Source organism: Bombina bombina, chromosome 5 (genome assembly GCF_027579735.1).
Source record: "Bombina bombina isolate aBomBom1 chromosome 5, aBomBom1.pri, whole genome shotgun sequence".
Classification (NCBI taxonomy): Eukaryota; Metazoa; Chordata; class Amphibia; order Anura; family Bombinatoridae; genus Bombina; species Bombina bombina.
In genome coordinates, this window is record NC_069503.1 from 239500549 (window position 1) to 239525272 (window position 24724).

A 24724-nucleotide genomic window follows, 5' to 3' on the forward strand; every position below is an offset into this window, starting at 1 on the left:
AATTTATCAGCTTGCATTAGGCCTATAGGCATAACAGGCTTAGAGAATACAATGAGATACGTGATACAACTTCAGAACCCCAAGAAAAGCCCATATTCAGCTTAATTGCTGATAAGATTTTGACTTATTATTTGAAAAATATATAAAACATTAAATACAATATTTACTGTCTACAATAAATATAATTCTGTCTGCAAAGGTTGGCTGTGATAGTGTGGAAAATTTAGTGCACCTTCTATCTAAATGAAACACTATATAGTTTAGAGAAACATGAATTTCACTGGATAGCTAAAGTGATATGGGAAATCAGTTCTTTAAAGAGGGTTTTTATTTTTGTGAGTATCAAGAGCAATAATTATTTTTGTGGAATAGGGACAAAGATGTCCAAGGGTGAATACTTGAGGGCTAAGCTCTTGGCACAAAAAAACAGAGCAATATAAATTATATAAATGTATTATGTAAAATGTTTAGTAGCTACTGTATGTAAACCCCACATTTTAGTTTTTGATAAAGTAAAAATATGTTCATTATGGTATTATTCAGTAGCTAGCCCAGGGCTTGGTATGGATCATTTGCTGTGTGGCATATGGATGCAATAAGTTCTACTTATAAACCTTTGAACATATATAAGAAAGCAGAAGTCGGGAGTAGGGTAGAGATGCAAGCAGATTGGTTACCTAGGGCAGCATTACAGGATCCATGGTATTTTGATGGTACATACATAGGGCTCCATTTATCAAGCAGCGAATGCTGCTTTGGAGACCAATCATTTAAGGCTCGCCTGAAACGAAAGTTAAGAAGCAGCAATCAAAAGATTACTGCTCCTTAACCCCTTAACGACCAATGACGTACAGGGTACGTCCTACACAAAATGGTTGTTAACGACCAAGGACGCAACCTGCACCCACTTTCATGTTATTGCAGTGATGACTCAATATTGAGGCATCCTGCAGTAACATTTTTTAGTCATTCGATGCAAAGAGAGCCATTCTGTAGCCCTTTCTGCATCAGTCATCAATAGTCGTGATCGTTGGTGGGTGGAAGCCATTGCAGGGAGGTGGGTGGGAGGCCATCGATGGTGAACTTCCGGCAGGCAGTGTGAATTCACTCGCTGGTGCATGCAAGTGCGTGCGCGTGTGCCCGTGATCTGCTCATATGAGCATATAAGTATAAGAAGTGGTGGGAGACTTTAAATGATTATAAAAAAGGAATCTAGGTCTGGGAGGGGGTACAGAATGGAGGGTGGGAGCAGATACACTACAGAAATATATTTATATATATATAAAAAATGGGCAAATTTATTCAAAAGTGGGTACTGGCAGACAGCTGCCTGTACCCAAAATGGCAGCAAATAGTGAGGGGGGGGGGGAGGGTTAGAAAGCTGTTTGGGGGGGCTCAGGGAGGATGGGTGGTAAGGGGGGTCCTATACTGCAGAAAATATATAATTAAAAAACAAACAAAGAAAAAAAAAAAAACACAAACTTATACTGGAAATAGCAAAGTGCTACTTGTGCTTATTGCCCTATAATTTGCAAACAAAGTAAAGAAAATGTAAACATTGAGTATTTCTAATCTGATCTGATCATTCAGATATGATGAAAATAATGGTATCTTTAGAAAGTCCATTTAATGGCGAGAAAAACAGTATATAATATGTGTAGGTACAGTAAATGAGTAAGAGAAAAATTACAGCTAAACACAAACACCGCAGAAATGTAAAAATAGCCCTGGTCACAAACAGTCAGAAAATGGAAAAGTGCTGTGGTCCTTAAGGGGTTAATCTGTCCACCACCTAAAAGGTGGCAGATTGAAATTATCCCAATCCGATCGGATGATTGACAGCCCATGAAGCAATGCACAGCAGACATTACTCTCTAAAGTCTAAGAAGTTGCACAGTCGCAATATCCAAAGCCCTGAAGTTAGCACACATCGGCTTTCACTCTTGAGTGAACATTTTACTTTCAACTTGTAATATGTGCACTAACCCAAGTTAAAACACTACCTCCAATTATGTTTATGCGTTAATACATTTGTTTATTTGTTATCCTTTTAATAATAAAAAAACACAATATAAACCTACACAGCCCTACACAGATAACTCCTAAACCTCCACAACTGTCATCTAAATAACCCCCTACACTTTATTAACTCCTAAAATGCCACAACCCCAATCACAATACAACCCTTACACTATAAACAAGCAATAAACAATAAAATCCTCTACACTATTAAGCTCTAAACTGCCACAACCCCTTCCCTACACTAGTTAACACCTATTTCACCACTACTCCCATCACAATCAACCTCTACACTATTACCCTTTAAGCCACCACAACCCCATTAAAATATAACCTCCTACACTATCAATTCATAAACCACCACAACTCACATCAGAATATAAATCCTAAACCACCAAAAACCCCATAACAATGAACCCCTCCATTCTTAAGCCCTAAACCAATACAACACCATACCTCCTAACATTTCAAAATTCAAAAGAGGGACACACACCCCCCGTGGCAAAAAATTGAAATGTGGTGGGCAGGAGCAAGGACGGGGCTTAAAAAAAATCATAAGACCAAAGTAATATAATTAAAATTCTAAATAAAGTTATATCTTTTAATACACAGGCAGCAAATCAAACACAAGCTCAAACCACTGGTATAGCTATGTGAGCTATGTATTTAATTAGCCTTTGCAGAGACAGTGCAAAATATTTTTATCTTAACTGGACATTTAATAATAGAGTCTTTAAAACTGCTCTCTGCATTCCCTATTAATATTCTAGATTCTGACCTTTAAAGTCAGCAAAAATGCACAGTAACACACTACATGGCGTACAGTTATACATGCAGATACACACACACTACACAGCATACACTTATACATTCAGATACACACACACACTACATAACATACACTTATACATGCAGATAGACACATACATACAGATACACACACATACTATATACTAGCTTACACTTATACATGCAGATACACACACACACTACATAGCATACACTTATACATGCAGATAGACACATACATACAGATACACACACATGCTATATACTAGCTTACACTTATACATGCAGATACACACACACACTACATAGCATACACTTATACATACAGATACACACAGAGACTACATAGCATACTCTTACACATGCAGATACACACACACACACACAACATAGCATAATCTTATACGTGCAGATACACACACACACTACATAGCATACACTTATACAGGCAGATATACACACACTACACAACATACACTTATACACACAGATACACACACACTACATAGCATACACTTATACATGCAGATACACACACACACACTACATAGCTTACACTTATACATGCAGATACACACACACACACACACACACACACACTACATAGCATAAACGTATACATACAGATACATACACATTTTATAGATACAGATAGACACACACTACATCATATATGGGTCTCTGTAATTCATTGTATGGGGTCCTGGGGTTGGCAAGCACATTAGCTGGCAGTTTGCGTCTGCCACTGTTTGTTACCCTGGTGTTAGTACTGCTCATCGTATTAACACCCATTGCAATAAACCCCCTACACTATTACCCCCCTAACTGATAACCCCCAAGACTCCTAACCTAAGACTCCTTAACTTAAAAAAAGAACACAAACATTATATTGTTAAAAAAGCACCCCACAAATAAAAAGTCCTATACTAAAACTAAAGTACCCCAAAAAATAAAAAGCCCCACTAAAAACCCTCTCCAAAAATTAAAACAAACAATATAAAACCCTGTAATAAAACTAAAGCCCCCTCCAAAAACCCAAAAACAGAACCCCAGGTTTTTTTACTCACCATCTGAAGTCTTTTTTTTTTGTCCATATGAAAGTTAAAAAAGTTTAACAAGAGAATCTTAACCCAACCATTTTTTTAGCACAACATATACTTTCAATGGATAGTGTAGGGTGTGCTATCATCACTCATATTACAACAAGTGGTGAGTTATGAGTTGTGCTCCAGTGCAGGAAAATGTAGCACTCTTGGAGACCTGTAGTAAAGTGCTAAGGCTAGAATAAATGCATAGCAAAACAATTGTATAATATATTAAAATAAAGTATTTCACTTGTATATGTAAATTTTAAATTTAAAGGGACACTGTACCCAAAAATATTATTTTGGGATTCAGATTGAGCATGAAATTTTAAGCAAATTTCTAATTTACTCCTATTATCAAATTTTCTTCATTCTCTTGGTATCTTTATTTGAAATGCCAGAATGTAAGTTTAGATACCGGCCCATTTTTGGTGAACAACCTGGGTTGTCCTTGCTGATTGGTGGATAAATTCATCCACAAATAAAAAAGTGCTGTCCAGAGTACTAAAACCAAAAAAAAAAAGATTAGATGCCTTATTTTTCAAATAATGATAACAAGAGAACGAAGAAAAATTGATAATAGGAGTAAATTAGAAAGTTGCTTAAAATTGCATGCTCTTTCTGAATTACAAAAGAAAAAATTTGGGTTCAGTGTCCCTTTAATATATAGTTGTATTATTGAGAAAAATGTTTGAACAGTGATTTAAAGGGGGGATATGTTATATAACAAAGTGTAGGACTGGGCTGAAAGACAAATATGTATGTGTGTTTATTTGTATGTGTGTAGATATATATGTGTGCATGTATATACAGTATCTGTATGGGTTTGTATTTGTATGTATGTCTACATATGTATGTGTATGTATGTATGTGTGCAGTTTTTAAACATATCTCAATAGAAAAGCATAGTTTATAAACTCAGTGAAGAACTTTTTGCCCTTTGGCTTAATTATCGATCAATACCTGACATGAGTTTTTCAGTGGGCCCCTATAGAAGTACCAAAAGTATCTGACATCCTGATTTTAGCTCGCCCTAGGCTTTTGCTCATGCTCTGATATTTTACTTTTAACTTGTGCTATGAGCACAAAAATTAAAGGGCTATTGATTTAACTTGAGCAGTGTTAGCGCACAACAGCGTTTTGGAACTCCACTTATAATCTAGGCTATATTACGTTATCGGCTAGATTACAATTAGAACTTTAGTTTGTGCTCCTGCTCCCGCACTAACTCTGCTAGAAGTAAGATTTTTGCTTGCATCGGGTAGAGCACGTATTAGTAGTTGAAAGTAAAACATTTTTCACACTTGCGCTAACCCGACGTGCACAAAAAGCGGAACTTAGAATATCGCAGCCGAATTAACATATGCCCCCATAGATTTCAATGGAGCATGAAAAGTGAAAACACCAAAGTCGCACAAACCAGACCATTACGTTTAACCAAGTGCACTAACCACATGTGAAATATTAATATTTCACATTCCAATGTACTTTACATAGCGGAATATGTTCTATTTATTCTTAAAAACACACACATATATATATATATATATATATATATATATATATATATACATACATATATATATATATACAGTATTTTATATATATATATATATATATATATATATATATGTGTGTGTGTGTGTGTGTATATATATATATGTATGTGTGTGTGTGTATATATATGTATGTGTGTGTGTGTGTGTGTATATATATATATATATATATATATATATATAGATAGATAGATAGATAGATAGATAGATAGATAGATAGACAGATAGATAGATATTATGGGTAAAGTCCGAAATCCTAGGATTACCCGTGAGAAAACAGACATTACCCAAGCGGCTCTGGGTAAAAGCCTGATTTAATGTAATTCCCTCATCTACACTATTTCTTTTGCCTCCACCTGGAGGGTTGAAAGAAGGCACCCTGACAATCCACTGGCATCCACCAAAAAGTGAACCGCCCGGGCAGAGGCAAAAAAGATAGTTAAGATGGGGGAATTACAGTGAATCATTTAAATGTTTGATGTGGAGATTTAAGATGTTACTTCACTTTTAGCCACAGTCGCTTGGGTAATGTCCGTTTTACCCAGGTTTTACCTGGGTAATGCTAGAATTAACCAATATATAACTTTACCCGCAACATATATATATATATATATATATATGAATAATTATTTAAAATGTGAAATACACAGTTAAACACTTTAGTAAATATGAATATTGCATAATTTTCATAGTTATGTGTGTATATGTATGTATATATATATATATATATATATATATACTGTGTGTATATATATATATATATATATATATACACAGAGGCGTAACTAGAAACCACAGGGCCCAGGTGCAAGAATCTAAGAAGGGCCCTTCCCCCCCCCCCCCCAAAAAAAAAAGTGAATTTGATGCATATGTGAATCAGATTACATGTCTGCAAAAGGAGGTACCCTGTGCCCACAGTCTGTGAGATGGTCTGACCCCCTATTACTGTATATAGTGACACTGTTTAACACACCAGTACTGTATATAGTGAGTCAGTGACACAGTCTGTAATCTGCCGGTGAGATGGCTGGCCTGACCCTACCCGCCCCAGTACTTTATAAAGTGACCACAGAAGTCTGTGACATGGTCCAGCCCCCAGTACTGTATATAGTGGTACTGTATAGTGACACTGTTTACCCCCCGCACCCCCATGCTGTAGTATCATGGTCTGTAATTTGCTGGTTCCACAAACATACACACACACATACACATACATGCATAAATACACACACAGTCACATACATACATACACACATAAACACCAATGGGTAAAACAGAAACACTAACCCCTGTAGTCAGAGACACTAGTGAAGCATCATGTCACACTCAGTGCAGGCAGTGGCAGGTCAACATTTTTTCTTTAAAAAAATAAATAAATAAATAAAGCTGGGCCCCCACCCTTGGGGGCCCAGTCGCAATTGTGGCCTCTGCACCCCTGTAGTTTTGCCCCTGTATATACACATACAGTCTTACCACTGCACTCTCTCTTAAAGGGACATAATACTCACTTGAAACTGATGCAGTATAACTGTAAAAAGCTGACAGGAAAATATCACCTGAGCATCTCTATGTAAAAAAGGAAGATATTTTACCTCACAACTTCCTCAGCTCAGCAGAGTAAGTTCTGTGTAAAACGTTATACTCAACTGCTGTTCACCTGCAGGTAAAAAATATAATAAAAAAATGAAGAAATGAACAGCAGTCAATCAGCATCAACAGTGCTGAGGTCATGAACTCTTTTACTGTGATCCCATGAGATTTCACTTAACTCTCATGAGATTTCATTGTAAACTTCCTTAAAGTTTTCTTTCATGATTCAGTTAGATAATACAATTTTTAACAACATTCCAATTTACTATTATTATCTAATTTGCTTAATTCTTTAGGTATCCTTTGTTGAAGAAATAACAATACACATAGGTGAGCCAATCACATGCAGCACTTATGTGCAGCAACCAATCAGGAGCTACTGAGCCTATTTAGATATGCTTTATTTATGATATATCAAGAGAATTAACCAACTTAGATAATGGAAGTAAATCGGAAAGTTGTTTAAAATCGCATGCTCTTTCCTAATCCTGAAAGAAAAAATGTGGGTTTAATGTCCCTTTAAGCTGAATAGGGAAATAAGATGAGAGTGCACGTAAGCTCGCTCCTTCCGCTGTCTTGGGACAGACATACTAATTTGCTGCTTAGAAGTCCTTAACAATGGAATGTGGCTACTGAGAAACTTTTGAGGTAAAATATCTTTCTTTTTTACATAGAGATGTTCAGCTTACATTTTCTAGTCAGATTTTTACAGCTATGCTGCATCACTTTCAAGTGTTTAAACATGTGGGTATTATGGCTAAACATGTGGGTATTATGGCCCTTTAAGTGTTAATATCTAGTGCAGAGATCCAAATTCACACAAAGCTTCACACCTCGCAACACAGCTTAGTACCTCACTTGTCTTTTATTTCCAATCCAGTTACATCCCAATGTTTCGGTCCAGTGTGTGTGTGTGTATATATATATATATATATATATATATATATATATATATATATATATATACGTACATAAATATACATATTTAGACATGTATATGTATGTATCTCTATGTTAAAGCCCTTTACATGTTTTTTTTTTTAAACTTAAGATCTTGGGGCCTATCTATCAAGCTCCGAATGAAGGCTTGCCAGAAACAGCATTTATGAAGCAGCGGTCACAAAGACCGCTGCTCCATAACCTGTCCGTCTGCTCTGAGCAAGCGGACAGACATCGCCGGAATTCACCCCGATCAAGTACAATCGGGTTGATTGACACCTTCCTGCTGGCGGCCGATTGGTCGCGAATCTGCAGGGGGCGGCGTTGCACCAGCAGCTTTTGTGAGCTGCTGGTGCAATGCTGAATACGGAGAGCGTATTGCTCTCCGTATTCAGCGAGGTCTGGCGGACCTGATCCACACTGTCAGATCAGGTCCGCCAGACTTTGTTAAATAGGGGCCCTTATATCTTTGAGCCCATATAATTTTTTTATGCAATATTTTTTTTAATACTTTTTATTAGATAGTGTTATTATGGGTGTAACTGTACTTTTAAATGTATTTTTATGTATTTTTTGCAACTTTTATGACACACGTAACAGATAACCAGAGTTCCGAAGTTGCTTTTTCCCCAAGCGCTTAAAATTCAATTGGGCTCAAGCAAACATGCTTAATTTCAACACGTAATACGTGCACTACTTCAAAGAGTCGTGATAAACCTATTTTCGCTTGCACGCAACAGTTAGTACGCCACTCTTAATCTAGCCTACAATGTGAAAAATTACATTTTTGGGCCCATGAGAAGTAAAACAAGAAAAAGAGAGGTAATGATTTTTGTCAACTGAAGAAAAAAAATATATACCTTTTTTAGAGGCATTAGTAAAACAACACCACATCCTTCTCCTCTTCCATAGCCATCTGCATTCTGGGAAAATGGTTTGCTAATTCCTTCAGGAGAAATCATTTTAGCCTTACTGAGAGCAACAAAGACACGAGGCTCCATGATACAGCTCACTCCACCACATACAGCCATCTCACAGTCTCCTGTGTAAATAACAATAAATTCAGATTAATAATATGGTGAAACATACTCTCTCAGTTAATATAGCTATCTCTCTATTGCAGTTACCTCCGATTCTTACTTTTGTATTTGGTATTTTAAGTTATTATTTCCTTGCAGAAAGAAATGTATTTTCTGACCTCATAATTGTAAATTAACATAAAATTCAAATTCAAATTTCTAATATTCAACAGAGCACGTATGATATTTTTTAATATATTGTTTATAACAAGAATAATGCTTTTTAGATCTCTCAGCATGTAAGTGTGAGTCTTTATAATATTGAGTTTGATAAAGCTATGAATCACCTTACTATTTGTTATGCCTTTATATTTAAGGTATGATGAAGCAATGAAAGGGGATTTAAAGGGATATTGTACACTAGATTTTTCTTTGCATAAATGTTTTGTAAATGACCCATTTATATAGCCCATTAGGGCTGCTAACATCCTATTGGCTATTCAAATCAGCTAATAGGATTTTAGCAATCCTAATTCCTATTGGCTAATTCAAAATTTTCAGCCAATAGGAATGCAAGGGACGCCATCTTGAATCGCGTCCCTTGCATTGAAAATTCAGTGTACGGCGGTGACCATATGAAGAGGATACTCCGCACCAGATGTCTTCAGGATGGACCCGCTCCGCACCTCCGGGATCAAGATAGAAGATGCCGCCTGGATGAAGATTGAAGAGGTCGTCTGGATGAAGACTTCTCGCCGCTTGGATGAGGACTTCGCCGCTGGGATGAGGATTGAAGAGGTCGCCTGAATAAAGACTTCGCCAGGATGAAGATCGTTCAAGCGGGACTTCAAAAACTGTAAGTGTATTGTCGGGGTTAGTGTTAGGCTTTTTTTTAGGGTTTTTTGGGTGTGTATTTTTTTAGATTAGGGTTTGTGCTTGTAAAAGAGCTAAATTCCCTTTTAAGGGCAATGCCAAAAAAAAGGCCTTTTCAGGGCAAGGGTTAGCTTTGGTTTTTTAGATAGTTTTTTTTTTTATTTTGTGGGTTTGGGGGGTTGTTTGTAATGTTAGTGAGTATTTGTATTTTTTTTATCACTAAAAGAGCTAATATCTTTAGGGCAATGCCCTACAAATGGCCCTTTTAAGGGCCATTGGTAGTTTATTCTAGATTAGGTTTTTTATTTGGGGATGGTTTTTTTATGGGTATTAGAATAGGAATATTTTTTTTAGCAAAAGAGCTGTTTATCTCAGGGCAATGCCCTAAAAAATGCCCTTTAACCCCTTAATGACCACAGCACTTTTCCATTTTCTGTCCGTTTTGGACCAAGGCTATTTTTACATTTTTGTGGTGTTTGTGTTTAGCTGTAATTTTCCTCTTACTCATTTACTATACCCACACATATTATATACCGTTTTTCTCACCATTAAATGGACTTTCTAAAGATACCATTATTTTCATCATATCTTATAATTTACTATAAAAAAATTATAAAATATGAGGAAAAAATGGAAAAAAACACACTTTTTCTATCTTTGAACCCCAATATCTGTTACACATCTACACCACCAAAAAACACCCATGCTAAATAGTTTCTAAATTTTGTCCTGAGTTTAGAAATACCCAATGTTTACATGTTCTTAGCTTTTTTTGCAAGTTAGGTTTTTAGGCAGTAAATCCTCCCATGAAAGTAATATGCATAACAGTCTCTCACTCCTTAACACTCCTGTGATTACCTGTGAGCTGTTAATCCAACTTGTAACAATGAATAGTTCAAACACTCCGGTCTTGTAGCAGTGAAACATAGCCTTTATTGGATGCAAAGTAAATAAAAATTCACAGACCTTGGTGTTGTCGGTGCATATAACAAATGGTGTAGACCTATACCTCCGACCCCCTTGGGCGCGTCACCAGACTCGTTTCGCCGTAGCTTTCGCCGTAGCTTGTCACCATCGATAAAGCTATGGCGAAATGCATCTAGTGATGCGCCCAAGAGGGTTGGAGGTATAGGTCTACACCATTTGTTATATGCACCGACAACACCAAGGTTTGTGAATTTTTATTTACTTTGTATCCAATAAAGGCTGCACCACACCTGTATTATGCCCAGCAGTGAAGGGGTTAATTAGGGAGCATGTAGGGAGCTTGTAGTGTTAATTTTAGCTTTAGTGTAGTGTAGTAGACAACCCAAAGTATTGATCTAGGCCCATTTTGGTATATTTCATGCCACAATTTCACCGCCAAATGTGATCAAATAAAAAAAAGTTCACTTTTTCACAGATTTTTTAACAAACTTTAGGTTTCTCACTGAAATTATTTACAAACAGCTTGTGCAATTATGGCACAAAATGTTGTAAATGCTTCTCTGGGATCCCCTTTGTTCAGAAATAGCAGACATATATGGCTTTGGCGTTGCTTTTTAGTATTTAGAAGGCCGCTAAATGCTGCTGCGCACCACACATGTATTATGCCCAGCAGTGAAGGGGTTAATTAGGGAGCTTGTAGGGAGCTTGCAGGGTTAATTTTAGCTTTAGTGTAGGTATCAACCTCCCACATGACACATCACACCCCCTGATCCCTCCCAAACAGCTCTCTTCCCTCCCCCACCCCACAATTGTCCCCGCCATCTTAAGTACTGGCAGTAAGTCTGCTAGTACTAAAATAAGAGGTTTTTTGGGATTATTTTTTTTAAATAATAATTCTGCTCTGTAGGATTCCCCCTTAGCCCCCAACCTCCCTGATCCCCCCAAACAGCTCTCTAACACCCCCCCCCCCTGCCTATTGTGCGCCATATTGGGTACTGCAGCTGTCTGCCAGCACCCAGTTTGAAATCAAATGTGTTTTTTTTATCTTTTTTTATTTTAAAAATACTATTTTCTGTAGTGTAGCTGCCCCCCCTCAACCCCCAACCCTCACCCTCTCCCAGATCGCTAAAATTTGTAATGTTCCCACCCTCTCTCCCACCGAGTACCACCTTAGTTGTTCCATAGTGTAGGGTTCCCACCCGCCCACGCGCGCACCCGCTTCCGTGCACGCATGCGCACCCGCGCGTGCACTCGATCCCACCCCCCTTCCCCACCGATGGCCGCCCACCCGCCTCCCTGGATCAGCTCCCACCCACCAACGAACATGGCCATCGATGGCCGATGCAGAGAGGGCCACAGGGTGGCTCTCTCTGCATCGGACGGCTAAAAAGTGTTATAGCAGGATGCCTCAATATCGAGGCATCACTGCTATAACATGAAAGCAGTTGGAAGTGATCAGGATCGCTTCCACTGCTTTCAAAGACCAACGACGTACGGGGTACGTCCTTGGTCGTTAACTGCATTTTTTTGCAGGACGTACCCCATACGTCGTTGGTCGTTAAGGGGTTAAAGGGCCCCCCAAAAGGCCCTTTCAAGGGCCCTTGGTAGTTTGGGGGGTGGGGGTTTGTATAGTGTTAGGGGGCGTTTTTATTTTTATTTGGAGCAAAAGAGCTTTTTATCTCAGGCCAATGCCCTACAAAAGGCCCTTTTAAGGGCCCTTGGTAGTTTGAGGGGTGGGGGTCTGTATAGTGTTACGGGGTGTTTATATTTTTTTTGGAGCAAAGAGCTGTTTATCTCAGGGCTTTTTTTTTTTTTTTTTTTTTTTTCTAAAGGGTATAAGAATAGGAATAATCTTTATTTTTTTGGATAATTTCATTTTTTTTGTTGTTGTTATGGTAGTTTTTTTATTTTGTAATGTTAGGTTTTAGTGTAAGGCAGGTTAAGTTTTATTTCACAGGTAAGTTTGTATTTATTTTAGCTAGGTAGTTAGTAAATAGTTAATACCTATTTACTAACTAGTCTACCTAGTTAAAATAAATACAAACTTACCTGTGAAATAAAAATAAAACCTAAGCTAGGTTATATTGTAGCTAGCTTAGGTTTTATTTCACAGGTAAGTATTTGGTTTTAAATAGGTATTATTTAGTTAATAATTGTAAATTTAATTTAGATCTATTTTAATTATTTTAAAGTTAGGGGGTGTTAGGGTTAGGGTTAGGTTTAGGGTTAGGGGTTAATAGTTTAATTTAGGTTGTTGCAATGTGGGGGGCTGGCGGTTAAGGGGTTAATAGGTTTATTTAGTTAATAATTGTAATTTTAATTTAACTATATTTTAATTATGTTAAAGTTAGGGGGTGTTTTTAAGGTTAGGGTTACGTTAGGGTTAGGTTTAGGGGTTAATATAGTTTAATTTAGGTTGTTGCGATGTGGGGGGCTGGCGGTTTATGGGTTAATAGGTTTATTTAGTGGTAGTGATGTGGGAGGCCAGAGGTTTAGGGGTTAATAACTTTATTTAGTTGCGGCAATGTTGGGGAGCGGCGAAATAGGGGTTAATAACTTTAATATAGTTGCACCGATGTTGGGGTGCAGTGGAATAGGGGTTAATAACTTTAGTATAGTGGCAGCAACATCGGGAGCAGCAGATTAGGGGTTAATAGTTTTATTTAGGTGGCGGCGATATCGGGAGCGGCAGATTAAGGGTTAATAACATTATGTAGGTGTCGGCGATGTTGGGCGGCAGATTAGGGATGTTTAGACTAGGGGTTTATGTTAGGGTGTTAGGTTTAAACTATATTTTCTTTTTCCCCATAGACATCAATGGGGCTGCGTTACGGAGCTTTTGTTTCCGCGATTGCAGGTGTTAGGTTTTCTTTTAGCTGGCTCTCCCAATTGATGTTTATGAGGAAAGCGTGCATGAGCAAGTCAAAACACCGCTTGTATTTGGGTGCGGTATGAAGCTCAAAATCTCCATATCGTACGCGCAACTTGTAATGGCAGCGCTATAGGAGGTTAAATAACGCCAATTTTGTGGCGTTTTTTACTTTCCCTATAGCGCTCAAAACTCGTAATCTAGGTGATTGTGCTGATTTTCAAACTCCTAACAAAGCCCTGCAGCTGCAGTTTGTATCTGCCTTTTCATATACAGGGAAGGGGGGTAAAGTGCCTGCTGTTCCTGCTCTTTCACTTGGTGTAATCAACAGTGCTAAACTGGGAGATTCTAAGTAAGTTTTTAAAAGGTTTTACACTGGATTTTTAGATCAGTATCATAGTTGCCAACATTTGAAAAACATTTCCAGGGACACTTTGCAGCTATCATTTACCTGCATGGAATTTTTTACCACACCCCCTGTTCTAAATTTCCACCCACTTTGCCAAACACACATAATTAGCATAATTTATTTCTACCTATTTATTATGGTGCAGATTATGGGGCCCATTTATCAAGCTCCGAACGGAGCTTGTGGGCCCGTGTTTCTGGTGAGTCTTCAGACTTGCCAGAAACAGCAGTTATGAAGCAGCAGTCTAAAGACCGCTGCTCCATAACCATGTCCGCCTGCTCTGATGAGGCGGACAGGAATCGCCGGAAATCAACCCGAGTGCGATCGGGTTGATTGACACATCCCTGCAGGCGGACCATTGGCCGTGAGTCAGCAAGGGGCGGCGTTGCACCAGCAGCTCTTGTGAGCTGCTGGTGCAATGTTAAATGCAGAGAGCATATTGCTCTCCGCATTCAGCGAGGTCTTGCGGACCTGATCCGCACTGTCGGATCAGGTCCGCAAGACCTTTGATAAATAGGTCCCTATATATGTATGTTTATATATCTATACTATAATTGCGTTTGTAATGTCTGTCGCCGTTGGCATTGCGCACGCATCCTCAAAGGAATGTTGGTAGCGTGAGGCAGCCAACAGATTTCACCTGGATGCAGCAAAGCTGCCTTCTTCGGTGGATTCTTTCACCACCCTGCCATTTTGGGTATCCACCGGGATGCAGCGAAGGCAAACGGAGCATTAAAAAAAAAAAAAAAAAAACACTGCCCACACAAAGAATAACAAAAAAAAAACAACCTAACCTCCCACAGAAAGTATTAACACCTAAACCACAATCCTACACACCGCAAAATAATAAAGTAATTAACCCTTAATCCGCAAATAACGTAACATATTAATTCCTTAACCATCGCAATAAACCTAATTACCTACCTTATTAACCCCTAAACGCAAAACCCCCACATCACAATAAACCTAATTACCCTATTAACCCCTAAAACGCAAAACACCCACATTACAATAAACCTAATTACCCTATTAACCACTAAACCGCAAAACCTCCACATCGCAGTAAACCTAATTACCCTATTAACCCCCAAACCGCCAAAAAACCCATATCACAGTAAACCTAATTAACCAATAACCCCTAAACCGCAAAACCCCCACATCACAATAAAACAAATTAACCTATTAACCCCTTAAACTACCAAAACCCACAACGCAAATAACTAATTAAATTACTAAACCCCCTAATCTAAACCACCTAACCTAACACCCCCTAAATTAAACCCAATTACCTAAATTAAAAATTAAAAAACCTAACATTACTTTAAAAATAAAAAATATAAATTTAAATTAAGCTAAAATTACACAAAATAAAAAAGTATAACATTATAGAAAATAATAAACAAATTATCAAAAATTAAAAAATTAAACCTAATCCTTATGAAATAAAAAGCCCCCAAAAATAAAAACACCCCCTAATCTAATGCTAAACTACCAATAGCCCTTAAAAGGGCTTTTTGTAGGGCATTGCCCTAAGTTAAACAGCTCTTTTGCAGTTACAAAAGATTCAAAGTCCCCCCTAACAGTAAAACCCACCACCCACCAAACCCCCCAAAATAAAAAAAAACTAACACTAAAAAAACCTAAACTACCCATTGCCCTGAAAAGGGCATTTGTATGGGCATTACCCTTAAAATGGCATTTAGCTCTTTTGTTGCCCTTAAAAGGGCATGTAGCTCTTTTAAGAAGTGCCCATCCCTAATCTAAAAAAAAACAAACCCCCCAAAAATGTAAAAAAATCCTAAATGTAACCCCCAGGTGGGTACTCACAGTTGCTGAAGTACGGCAAAGAAGGTCCTCTTCTAGGCATTGAAGTCTTCTTCCAATCGGCCGACATCTTCTTCCAAGCAGAGACCTCTTCTATCTTCTTCCAGGAACAAGCCGGAGTGGAAGGCAGAACTGAAGACCGATGACCTCAGAGCCATGGAGCGTGGTGGATCCTCTTCTTCCGATCGTAAACTGAATAGTGAATTCAAGGTACACGATTAAAGATGGTGTTCCTTGAATTTCTATTGGCTGATTTGAATCAGCCAATAGGAATTCAAGGGACACCATCTTTAATCGTGTACCTTGAATTTAATATTCAGTGTATGGCGGCGATCGGAAAAAGAGGATCCTCCACGCTCCATGGCTCCGCGGTCACCGGTCTTGAGTGCCACAGTTGCCGGTCTTCAGTTCTGCTGTCCTGGATGAAGAAAGAAGAGGTCCCTTCTTGGAAGAAGATGTCGGTAGAAGACTTCAATGCCTAGAAGAGGACCTTCTCCGCTGGACTTCAGCAACCGTGAGTACCAACCTGGGGGTTAGACTTAGAGGTTTTTTTTTTAGATTAGGGTTATAGGCACTTCTTAAAAGAGCTGAATGCAATGTCCATACAAATGCCCTTTTCAGTTCAATGGGTAGTTTAGGTTTTTTAGTGTTAGGTTTATTTACAGTATTTTGAGGGGTTTGGTGGATGGTGGGTTTTACTGTTAGGGGTACTTAGAATTTTTTGGAACTGCAAAAGAGCTGTTTAACTTAGGGCAATGCCCTACAAAAAGCCCTTTTAAGGGCTATTGGTAGTTTAGCATTAGATTGGGGGGGTGTTTTTTTGGGGGGGGTCTTTTTTATTTTCATAGGGATTAGGTTTAATTTTTTTTTTGGGGGGGATTAGACAGGATTTGGGCACTTCTTAAAAGAACTGAATCCCCTTTTAAGTGCAGCAAAAGAGCAGAATTCCCTTTTCAGGGCAGCAAAAGAGAAGAATGCGTTTTTCAGGGCAAAGGGTAGTTTAGGTTTTTTAGGATTATTTATTTTGGGGGGTTTGATGGGTGGTGGGTTTTACTGTTAGGGGGGGGATTTAGAATTTTTGTAACTGCGAAAGAACTGTTTAACTTTACAGAAATGCCCTACAAAAAGCCCTTTTAAGGGCTATTGGTAGTTTAGCATTAGATTAGAGGGTGTTTTTTATTTGGGGGGGGGTATTTTCATAGGGATTAGGTTTATTTTTTTATTTTTTTATGTGTTTATTTTTTTCTGTATTTCTACTTTTAATTTTTTTTGTATTTACAACACATAGACTGTCCTCTGGGCAGGCTTACCAACTAGTATACTGTATATATATAAATGAAAATATGAAACTAAAAGGTATAGAAGGAGAATTTATGTAATGGAATTAATCTCTCTTTCTCTCTATCTCTCTCTTTTTCTCTATATATCTTTCTCTCTCTTTCTACACATGATAACTTGTTTTGTTCCACAATATCTCTCTCCTGCTACAATTGTCATACCACATACCACAGTGTGATTAGCACTTACCTACAGCACAAAGAAGGGGAGGAGGAATATGATATGGGGGATATGGGTAAGGGGAATGGAGAGATACAGGATGGAGGAGAGGAGCGATATTGGATGGGGTATAGTAAGGGGCAGAGAAAGGATACAGGATGGGGGATATGGGAAAGGGGAGAAGAGGAATGGAATTAATCTATTTTTCACTCTCTTTTTCTCTCTCCCTCTCTTTCTCTCTCTTTCTCTCCCTCTCTTCCTCTCTCTTCCAATCTCTCTTTCTTTCTCCCTCTCTTTCTCTCTCTTTCTTTCTCTCTCTCTCTTCCTCACTCTCTTTCTTTCTCTATATCTCTTTTTCTCTTTCTTTCTCTATATCTCTTTTTCTCTTTCTTTCTCTATATCTCTTTTTCTCTTTCTTTCTCTATATCTCTTTTTCTCTTTCTCTCTCTCTATCAATCTCTCTCAATCAATCTTTCTCTATATCTCAATCTCTCAATATTTCTCTATATCTCTTTCTCTCAATCTTTCTCTCAATCTCTCTCAATCTCTCTCAATCTCTCTCTGTCTTTCTTTCTTTCTTTCTTTCTCTCTTTTTGAAGAGAAGGGGTGACTAGGGATACTAGGTGGTGGATATGAGAAGGGGTATGGGGTGAGGGAAATGGGAAAAGGGATACAGGATGGGGAATATGGGAAGAGGAAGAGAAGGTAAATGGGATGCAGGGCATGGGAAGGGCATGAGGAGAAGGGATATTGGATGGGGATAGGAAAGGGGGAGAAGAGGGATATAGGATGAAGACAGCCATTTAGGGATATCTGAGAAAGCCCAGTGCAGTATGTGTAATTGGGGCAGGTGGTGCAGCAAAGAGGCAGCTACTCACAAGATAAAATAAATGACAAGCAGCCATCTTCATAAAAATTCAGATAAAAACACTTAGCTTAAAAGCCTGTGTATGTCCTGTGAAAGTTCTGCATGTCAGCAAGAGGAATCGTTCTTCTTTCACTACCGGATAGGAGACTTAGTGTATGCAAGCGCCCTCAGCACTAACTGATCAGATCCTCTGTGATGCAGGATTCTACGTTGGCCTCACAAGGTCACAAAACTTTACGGCACCTCCTCACACAGAGCCAGTCAAGCATCCGGGCACGCACATTGTCATTCTTTTGTTATGATCACCCTTAGGTGGCAGGTGTCGGGGTTAAGGAATGATGAATTGACATCACACTGGTTACGCTGCCAATAGCAGAGGCACATCAACGGACGTTACTCCACCCTAATTTTATGTCACTGTGCAACCCTAGCTGCGCCCGCTACTCATTTTGCCGGGACAGTCCAGGACATGTAAATGACCGGGACTGGGTCCCAAATTCTGGTTGGCAACTATCCATTACTAATAAGGCTGAACAGGGCAAAAAGCTTAATCCTACGTCACTGGAAGACCCAGACAACACCTTCCATGACTGATTGGGTCAAAATTCTGAATTAATACGATGTGAAAGGTACCATTTTTGTGCGTACAGATAAATTAGAGCTAAATGAAATGATTCAGACACTTTTGTGCACCTTCATTACATTAAACTTTTAGCATAATACGTCTTTAATCCAGTAGCCTGTTTTTTTGTTGTTTTATTTTGTTTATACTCATATTCTAGATTGTAAGTTCCCACGGAAACAGGGCCCTCAATTCCCCTTGTGTTTGTTTGTTAAACTTTGTCTGGTGTCTTTTATATTGTATTGCACTGTACTTTTATCTTTGCACCCATGGACAGCGCTGCGGAATCTGTTGGTACTTTATAAATAAATAATAATAATAGTAATGTCTATTACATGCAGTTATATGAAAATTGGTGTGTACTGTCCCTTTAATGAAGTGGAAGTAATGTATGCTGTGTATATTTGGATGGATGGGATATCGTTATGATGGATGTGTTTTGTGTACAAGAAACAATTGGCTATTTGTACACAACATTGGAATGTGAAATATTTACAGTATACATATTAAACACTTTGGGCCAGATTACGAGTAAAACACAGCTTGCATGATATACATATACAGTTGTGCTCATAAGTTTACATACCCTGGCAGAATTTATGATTTCTTGACCTTTTTTTAGAGAATATGAATGATAACACAAAAACTTTTCTTTCACTCATGGTTAGTGTTTGGCTGAAGCCATTTATTATCAATCAACTGTGTTTACTCTTTTTAAATCATAATGACAACAGAAACTACCCAAATGACCCTGATCAAAAGTTTACATACCCTGGTGATTTTGACCTGATAACATGCACATAAGTTGACACAAAGGGGTTTGAATGGCTATTAAAGGTAACCATCCTCACCTGTGATCTGTTTGCTTGTAATTAGTGTGTGTGTATAAAAAGGTCATTGAGTTTCTGGACTCCTGACAGACCCTTGTATCTTTCATCAAGTGCTGCACTGATGTTTCTGGATTCTGAGTCATGGGGAAAGAAAAAGAATTGTCAAAGGATCTGTGGGGAAAAAGGTAGTTGAACTGTATAAAACAGGAAAGGGATATAAAAAGATATCCAAAGAATTGAGAATGCAAATCAGCAGTGCTCAAAATCTAATTAAGAAGTGGAAAATGAGGCGTTCTGTTTGATAACATACTGCATTCATCTTGCCATCAATACTGACCAAATTTCCTGTGCCTTTGTAGCTCACACATCCCTAAAACATCAGCGATCCACCTCCGTGTTTCACAGTAGGAATGGTGTACCTTTCATCATAGGCCTTGTTGACTCCTCTCCAAATGTCGCTTTTATGGTTGTGGCCAAAAAGCTAAATTTTGGTCTCATCACTCCAAATGACTTTGTGCCAGAAGGTTTGAGGCTTGTATCTTTGCTGTTTAGCGTATTGTAAGCGGAATACTTTGTGGCATTTGCGTAGCAATGGCTTTCTTCTGGCGATTCAACCATGCAGCCCATCTTTCTTCAAGTGCCTCCTTATTGTGCATCTTGAAACAGCCACACCACATATCCCGTACAATTTTTCTGAAATTTTAGTTGGTCTACCAGACCGTGGTTTGGTTTCAACAGAACCCGTCATTTTCACTTCTTTATTAGAGTTTGAACACTGCTGATTTGCATTTTGAATTCCTTGGATATCTTTTTATATCCCTTTCCTGTTGTATACAGTTCAACTACCTTTTCCCACAGATCCTTTGACAATTCTTTTGCTTTCCCCATGACTCAGAATCCAGAATCGTCAGTGCAGCACTGGATGAAAGATGCAAGGGTCTGTCAGGAGTCCAGAAACTCATTGACCTTTTATACACACACACTAATTACAAGCAAACAGATCACAGGTGAGGATGGTTACCTTTATTAGCCATTCAAACCCATTTGTGTCAACTTGTGTGCATGTTATCAGGCCAAAATCACCAGGGTAGGTAAACTTTTGATCAGGGTCATTTGGGTAGTTTCTGTTGTCATTATGATTTAAAAAGAGTAAACACAGTTGATTGATAATAAATGGCTTCAGCCAAACACTAACCATGAGTGAAAGAAAAGTTTTTGTGTTATCATTCATATTCTCTGAAAAATGACCAAGAAATCATAAATTCTGCCAGGGTATGTAAACTTATGAGCACAACTGTATATAGGAATATCTGTTTAAAAATACATTCCACTGTATGAAAAACATTGGAATGTGAAATATTTACAGTAAATACATATTTAAACAGTGTATTAAATATGAATATTGCATACACATGCCTTTTTAATGTTTTCATCTACTTTACTCAAAGGTCTCATACTAATATATATATATATATATATATATATATATATATATATATACACATGTACATATATAAACACAAACACAGACACACACACATAGATATATATATATTTATATATACACACAGTATATATATATAGAAAAAATAACTCATTGTGTAGTTCTTTACAAATCTTTTTACAAAACCCAGAGGCTTGTTTTCCCACAGAAAACCTCTGAATTACACTGTTTTCAATGCAGCAAAGGATTCTGGGTAAGGTATGCAAATTAAGTACACAAAGACACACCTTTTTACTTCAGTCTGCTTTTCAGCAGGTTCCCTTTACACCAAAGTATCGCTGTTCACACAGCTTATAAACTTAGCTAGGGTTAGTGCAGTGATTCATAACCATCCCAGGACAGACTGTTTTGTGGTTTTTGCCACTCATCAGCTGGGAGAAGGTTAGAATCACTGCTGGGTGAAGTTGATTCCGGGCAGAATACAACAACATTTTAAATTAGGGGGAGATAAAAGGTGAGTTTAAAATCCTCCACTATGCACAAAATATAGAAAAAATAACTCATTGTGCAGTTCTTTACAAATCTAGACAGGCCCAGAGGCTTGTTTTCCCACAGAAAACCTCTGAATTACACTGTTTCCAATGCAGCAATTTGGGTTTGCGAACTGCGAACGCGAACTCCCGCAAAAGTTTACGAACCGGCGAACCGGGTGAACCCCAATTGACTTCAATGGGCAGGCGAATTTTAAAACCCACAGGGACTCTTTCTGGCCACAATAGTGATGGGAAAGTTGTTTCAAGGGGACTAACTCCTGGACTGTGGCGTGCCGGAGGGGGATCCATGGCAAAACTCCCATGGAAAATTACATAGTTGATGCAGAGTCTGGTTTTAAACCATAAAGGGCATAAATCACCTAACATTCCTAAATTGTTTGGAATAACATGCTTTAAAACATCAGGTATGATGTTGTATCGATCAGGTAGTGTAAGGGTTATGTGTAAGGGTTACGCCCGCTTCACAGTGACAGACCAAACTCACCGTTTAACGCACCGCAAACAACCGCAAACAGTCCATTTGCACAACCGCAAACTCCCCATTTGCACAAGGTTGGATACCAAGCTAGCCATGTCCCGTTTCTTGTCCTCACTGATGTCATTGAAGGTCTCTTCCTCCACCCAGCCACGTACAACACCAAGGGTCCCCGAAAGGTGACAACAAGCCCCCTGGTCTTCCACCTCCTCAAAGCCACCTTCCTCCTCTGACTCCTCTTCTTCAGACTCCTCTCTCTGCATTGCCTCTCTCTGCATTATTATAAGGTATGTTAAAGTAGTACTATTCTTATCAGTTTAATCCCTGTTACGTCCCCTATCAGGGGACGTGTATATGGCATGGATTTTAGGAACCGGGAGATGGAAAAAGATGCTTGGTCGGTCCTCCTACTTCAAATTTGGGGCACTGCACGTGCAATCTACTGTGCCACCAGATATGAGTGGTGTGTTAAGTAATACTATTCTTATCAGTTTAATCCCTGTTACGTCCCTTATCAGGGGACGTGTATATGGCATGGATTTTAGGAACCGGGAGATGGAAAAAGATGCTTGGTCGGTCCTCCTACTTCAAATTTGGGGCACTGAGCGTGCAATCTAAAGTGCCACCAGATAAGAGTGGTGTGTTAAGTAGTACTATTCTTATCAGTTTAATCCCTGTTATGTGCCTTTTTTTTGGTTTGGTTTTTGAAGCCACAGTGCAGCACCAGAGGCCAGAAAAATTTGGCATGTACACATGCCTGAAAAATTAGGTATTGTTGCAGCCACTGCTCTAGCAGCGGCCAGAAAAATTGATGTTTGTTTCCCAGGCAGAAAGTGCCCTAAAACATTGCCGCTTGAACCTTAGTTGGTGGCAGATAAGTCACGCAAGTCATCCGGCATTCGAAGATAAAATACAGCAGTGTGTGGACCATTTTTACTTCAGTCTGCTTTTCAGCAGGTTCCCTTTACACCAAAGTATCGCTGTTCACACAGCTTATAAACTTAGCTAGGGTTAGTGCAGTGATTCATAACCATCCCAGGACAGACTGTTTTGTGGTTTTTGCCACTCATCAGCTGGGAGAAGGTTAGAATCACTGCTGGGTGAAGTTGATTCCGGGCAGAATACAACAACATTTTAAATTAGGGGGAGATAAAAGGTGAGTTTAAAATCCTCCACTATGCACAAAATATAGAAAAAATAACTCATTGTGTAGTTCTTTACAAATCTAGACAGGCCCAGAGGCTTGTTTTCCCACAGAAAACCTCTGAATTACACTGTTTCCAATGCAGCAATTTGGGTTTGCGAACTGCGAACGCGAACTCCCGCAAAAGTTTGCGAACCGGGTGAACCCCAATTGACTTCAATGGGCAGGCGAATTTTAAAACCCACAGGGACTCTTTCTGGCCACAATAGTGATGGGAAAGTTGTTTCAAGGGGACTAACTCCTGGACTGTGGCGTGCCGGAGGGGGATCCATGGCAAAACTCCCATGGAAAATTACATAGTTGATGCAGAGTCTGGTTTTAAACCATAAAGGGCATAAATCACCTAACATTCCTAAATTGTTTGGAATAACATGCTTTAAAACATCAGGTATGATGTTGTATCGATCAGGTAGTGTAAGGGTTATGTGTAAGGGTTACGCCCGCTTCACAGTGACAGACCAAACTCCCCGTTTAACGCACCGCAAACAACCGCAAACAGTCCATTTGCACAACCGCAAACTCCCCATTTGCACAAGGTTGGATACCAAGCTAGCCATGTCCCGTTTCTTGTCCTCACTGATGTCATTGAAGGTTTCTTCCTCCACCCAGCCACGTACAACACCAAGGGTCCCCGAAAGGTGACAACAAGCCCCCTGGTCTTCCACCTCCTCAAAGCCACCTTCCTTCTCTGACTCCTCTTCTTCAGACTCCTCTCTCTGCATTGCCTCTCTCTGCATTATTATAAGGTATGTTAAAGTAGTACTATTCTTATCAGTTTAATCCCTGTTACGTCCCCTATCAGGGGACGTGTATATGGCATGGATTTTAGGAACCGGGAGATGGAAAAAGATGCTTGGTCGGTCCTCCTACTTCAAATTTGGGGCACTGAGCGTGCAATCTAAAGTGCCACCAGATAGGAGTGGTGTGTTAAGTAGTACTATTCTTATCAGTTTAATCCCTGTTATGTGCCTTTTTTTTGGTTTGGTTTTTGAAGCCACAGTGCAGCACCAGAGGCCAGAAAAATTTGGCATGTACACATGCCTGAAAAATTAGGTATTGTTGCATCCACTGCTCTAGCAGCGGCCAGAAAAATTGATGTTTGTTTCCCAGGCAGAAAGTGCCCTAAAACATTGCGGCTTGAACCTTAGTTGGTGGCAGATAAGTCACGCAGGTCATCCGGCATTCGAAGATAAAATACAGCAGTGTGTGGACCATTTTTAGCCCAAGGCAGCTCATCTCATCAGGCCTTTTTTACTTGAATGTATCGCCCAATGTCAGTCCCTTTGGGATCTATCCCTCATTCATCTTAAAAAAAGGTGAGGTAATCTAGA

General features: G+C 38.9%; 1 protein-coding gene across 1 annotated transcript in view; it reads right to left on the reverse strand.

Moving 5' to 3' along the window:
- Positions 1-24724, reverse strand: part of LOC128661431 (probable polyketide synthase 1) — a 165368-nt gene that overhangs the window by 6127 nt on the left and 134517 nt on the right. Inside the window, exon 6 of the mRNA XM_053715685.1 lies at positions 8839-9020. Within this exon, the coding sequence (XP_053571660.1) occupies positions 8839-9020 (182 nt within the window). The remainder of the gene's footprint in view (positions 1-8838; positions 9021-24724) is intronic.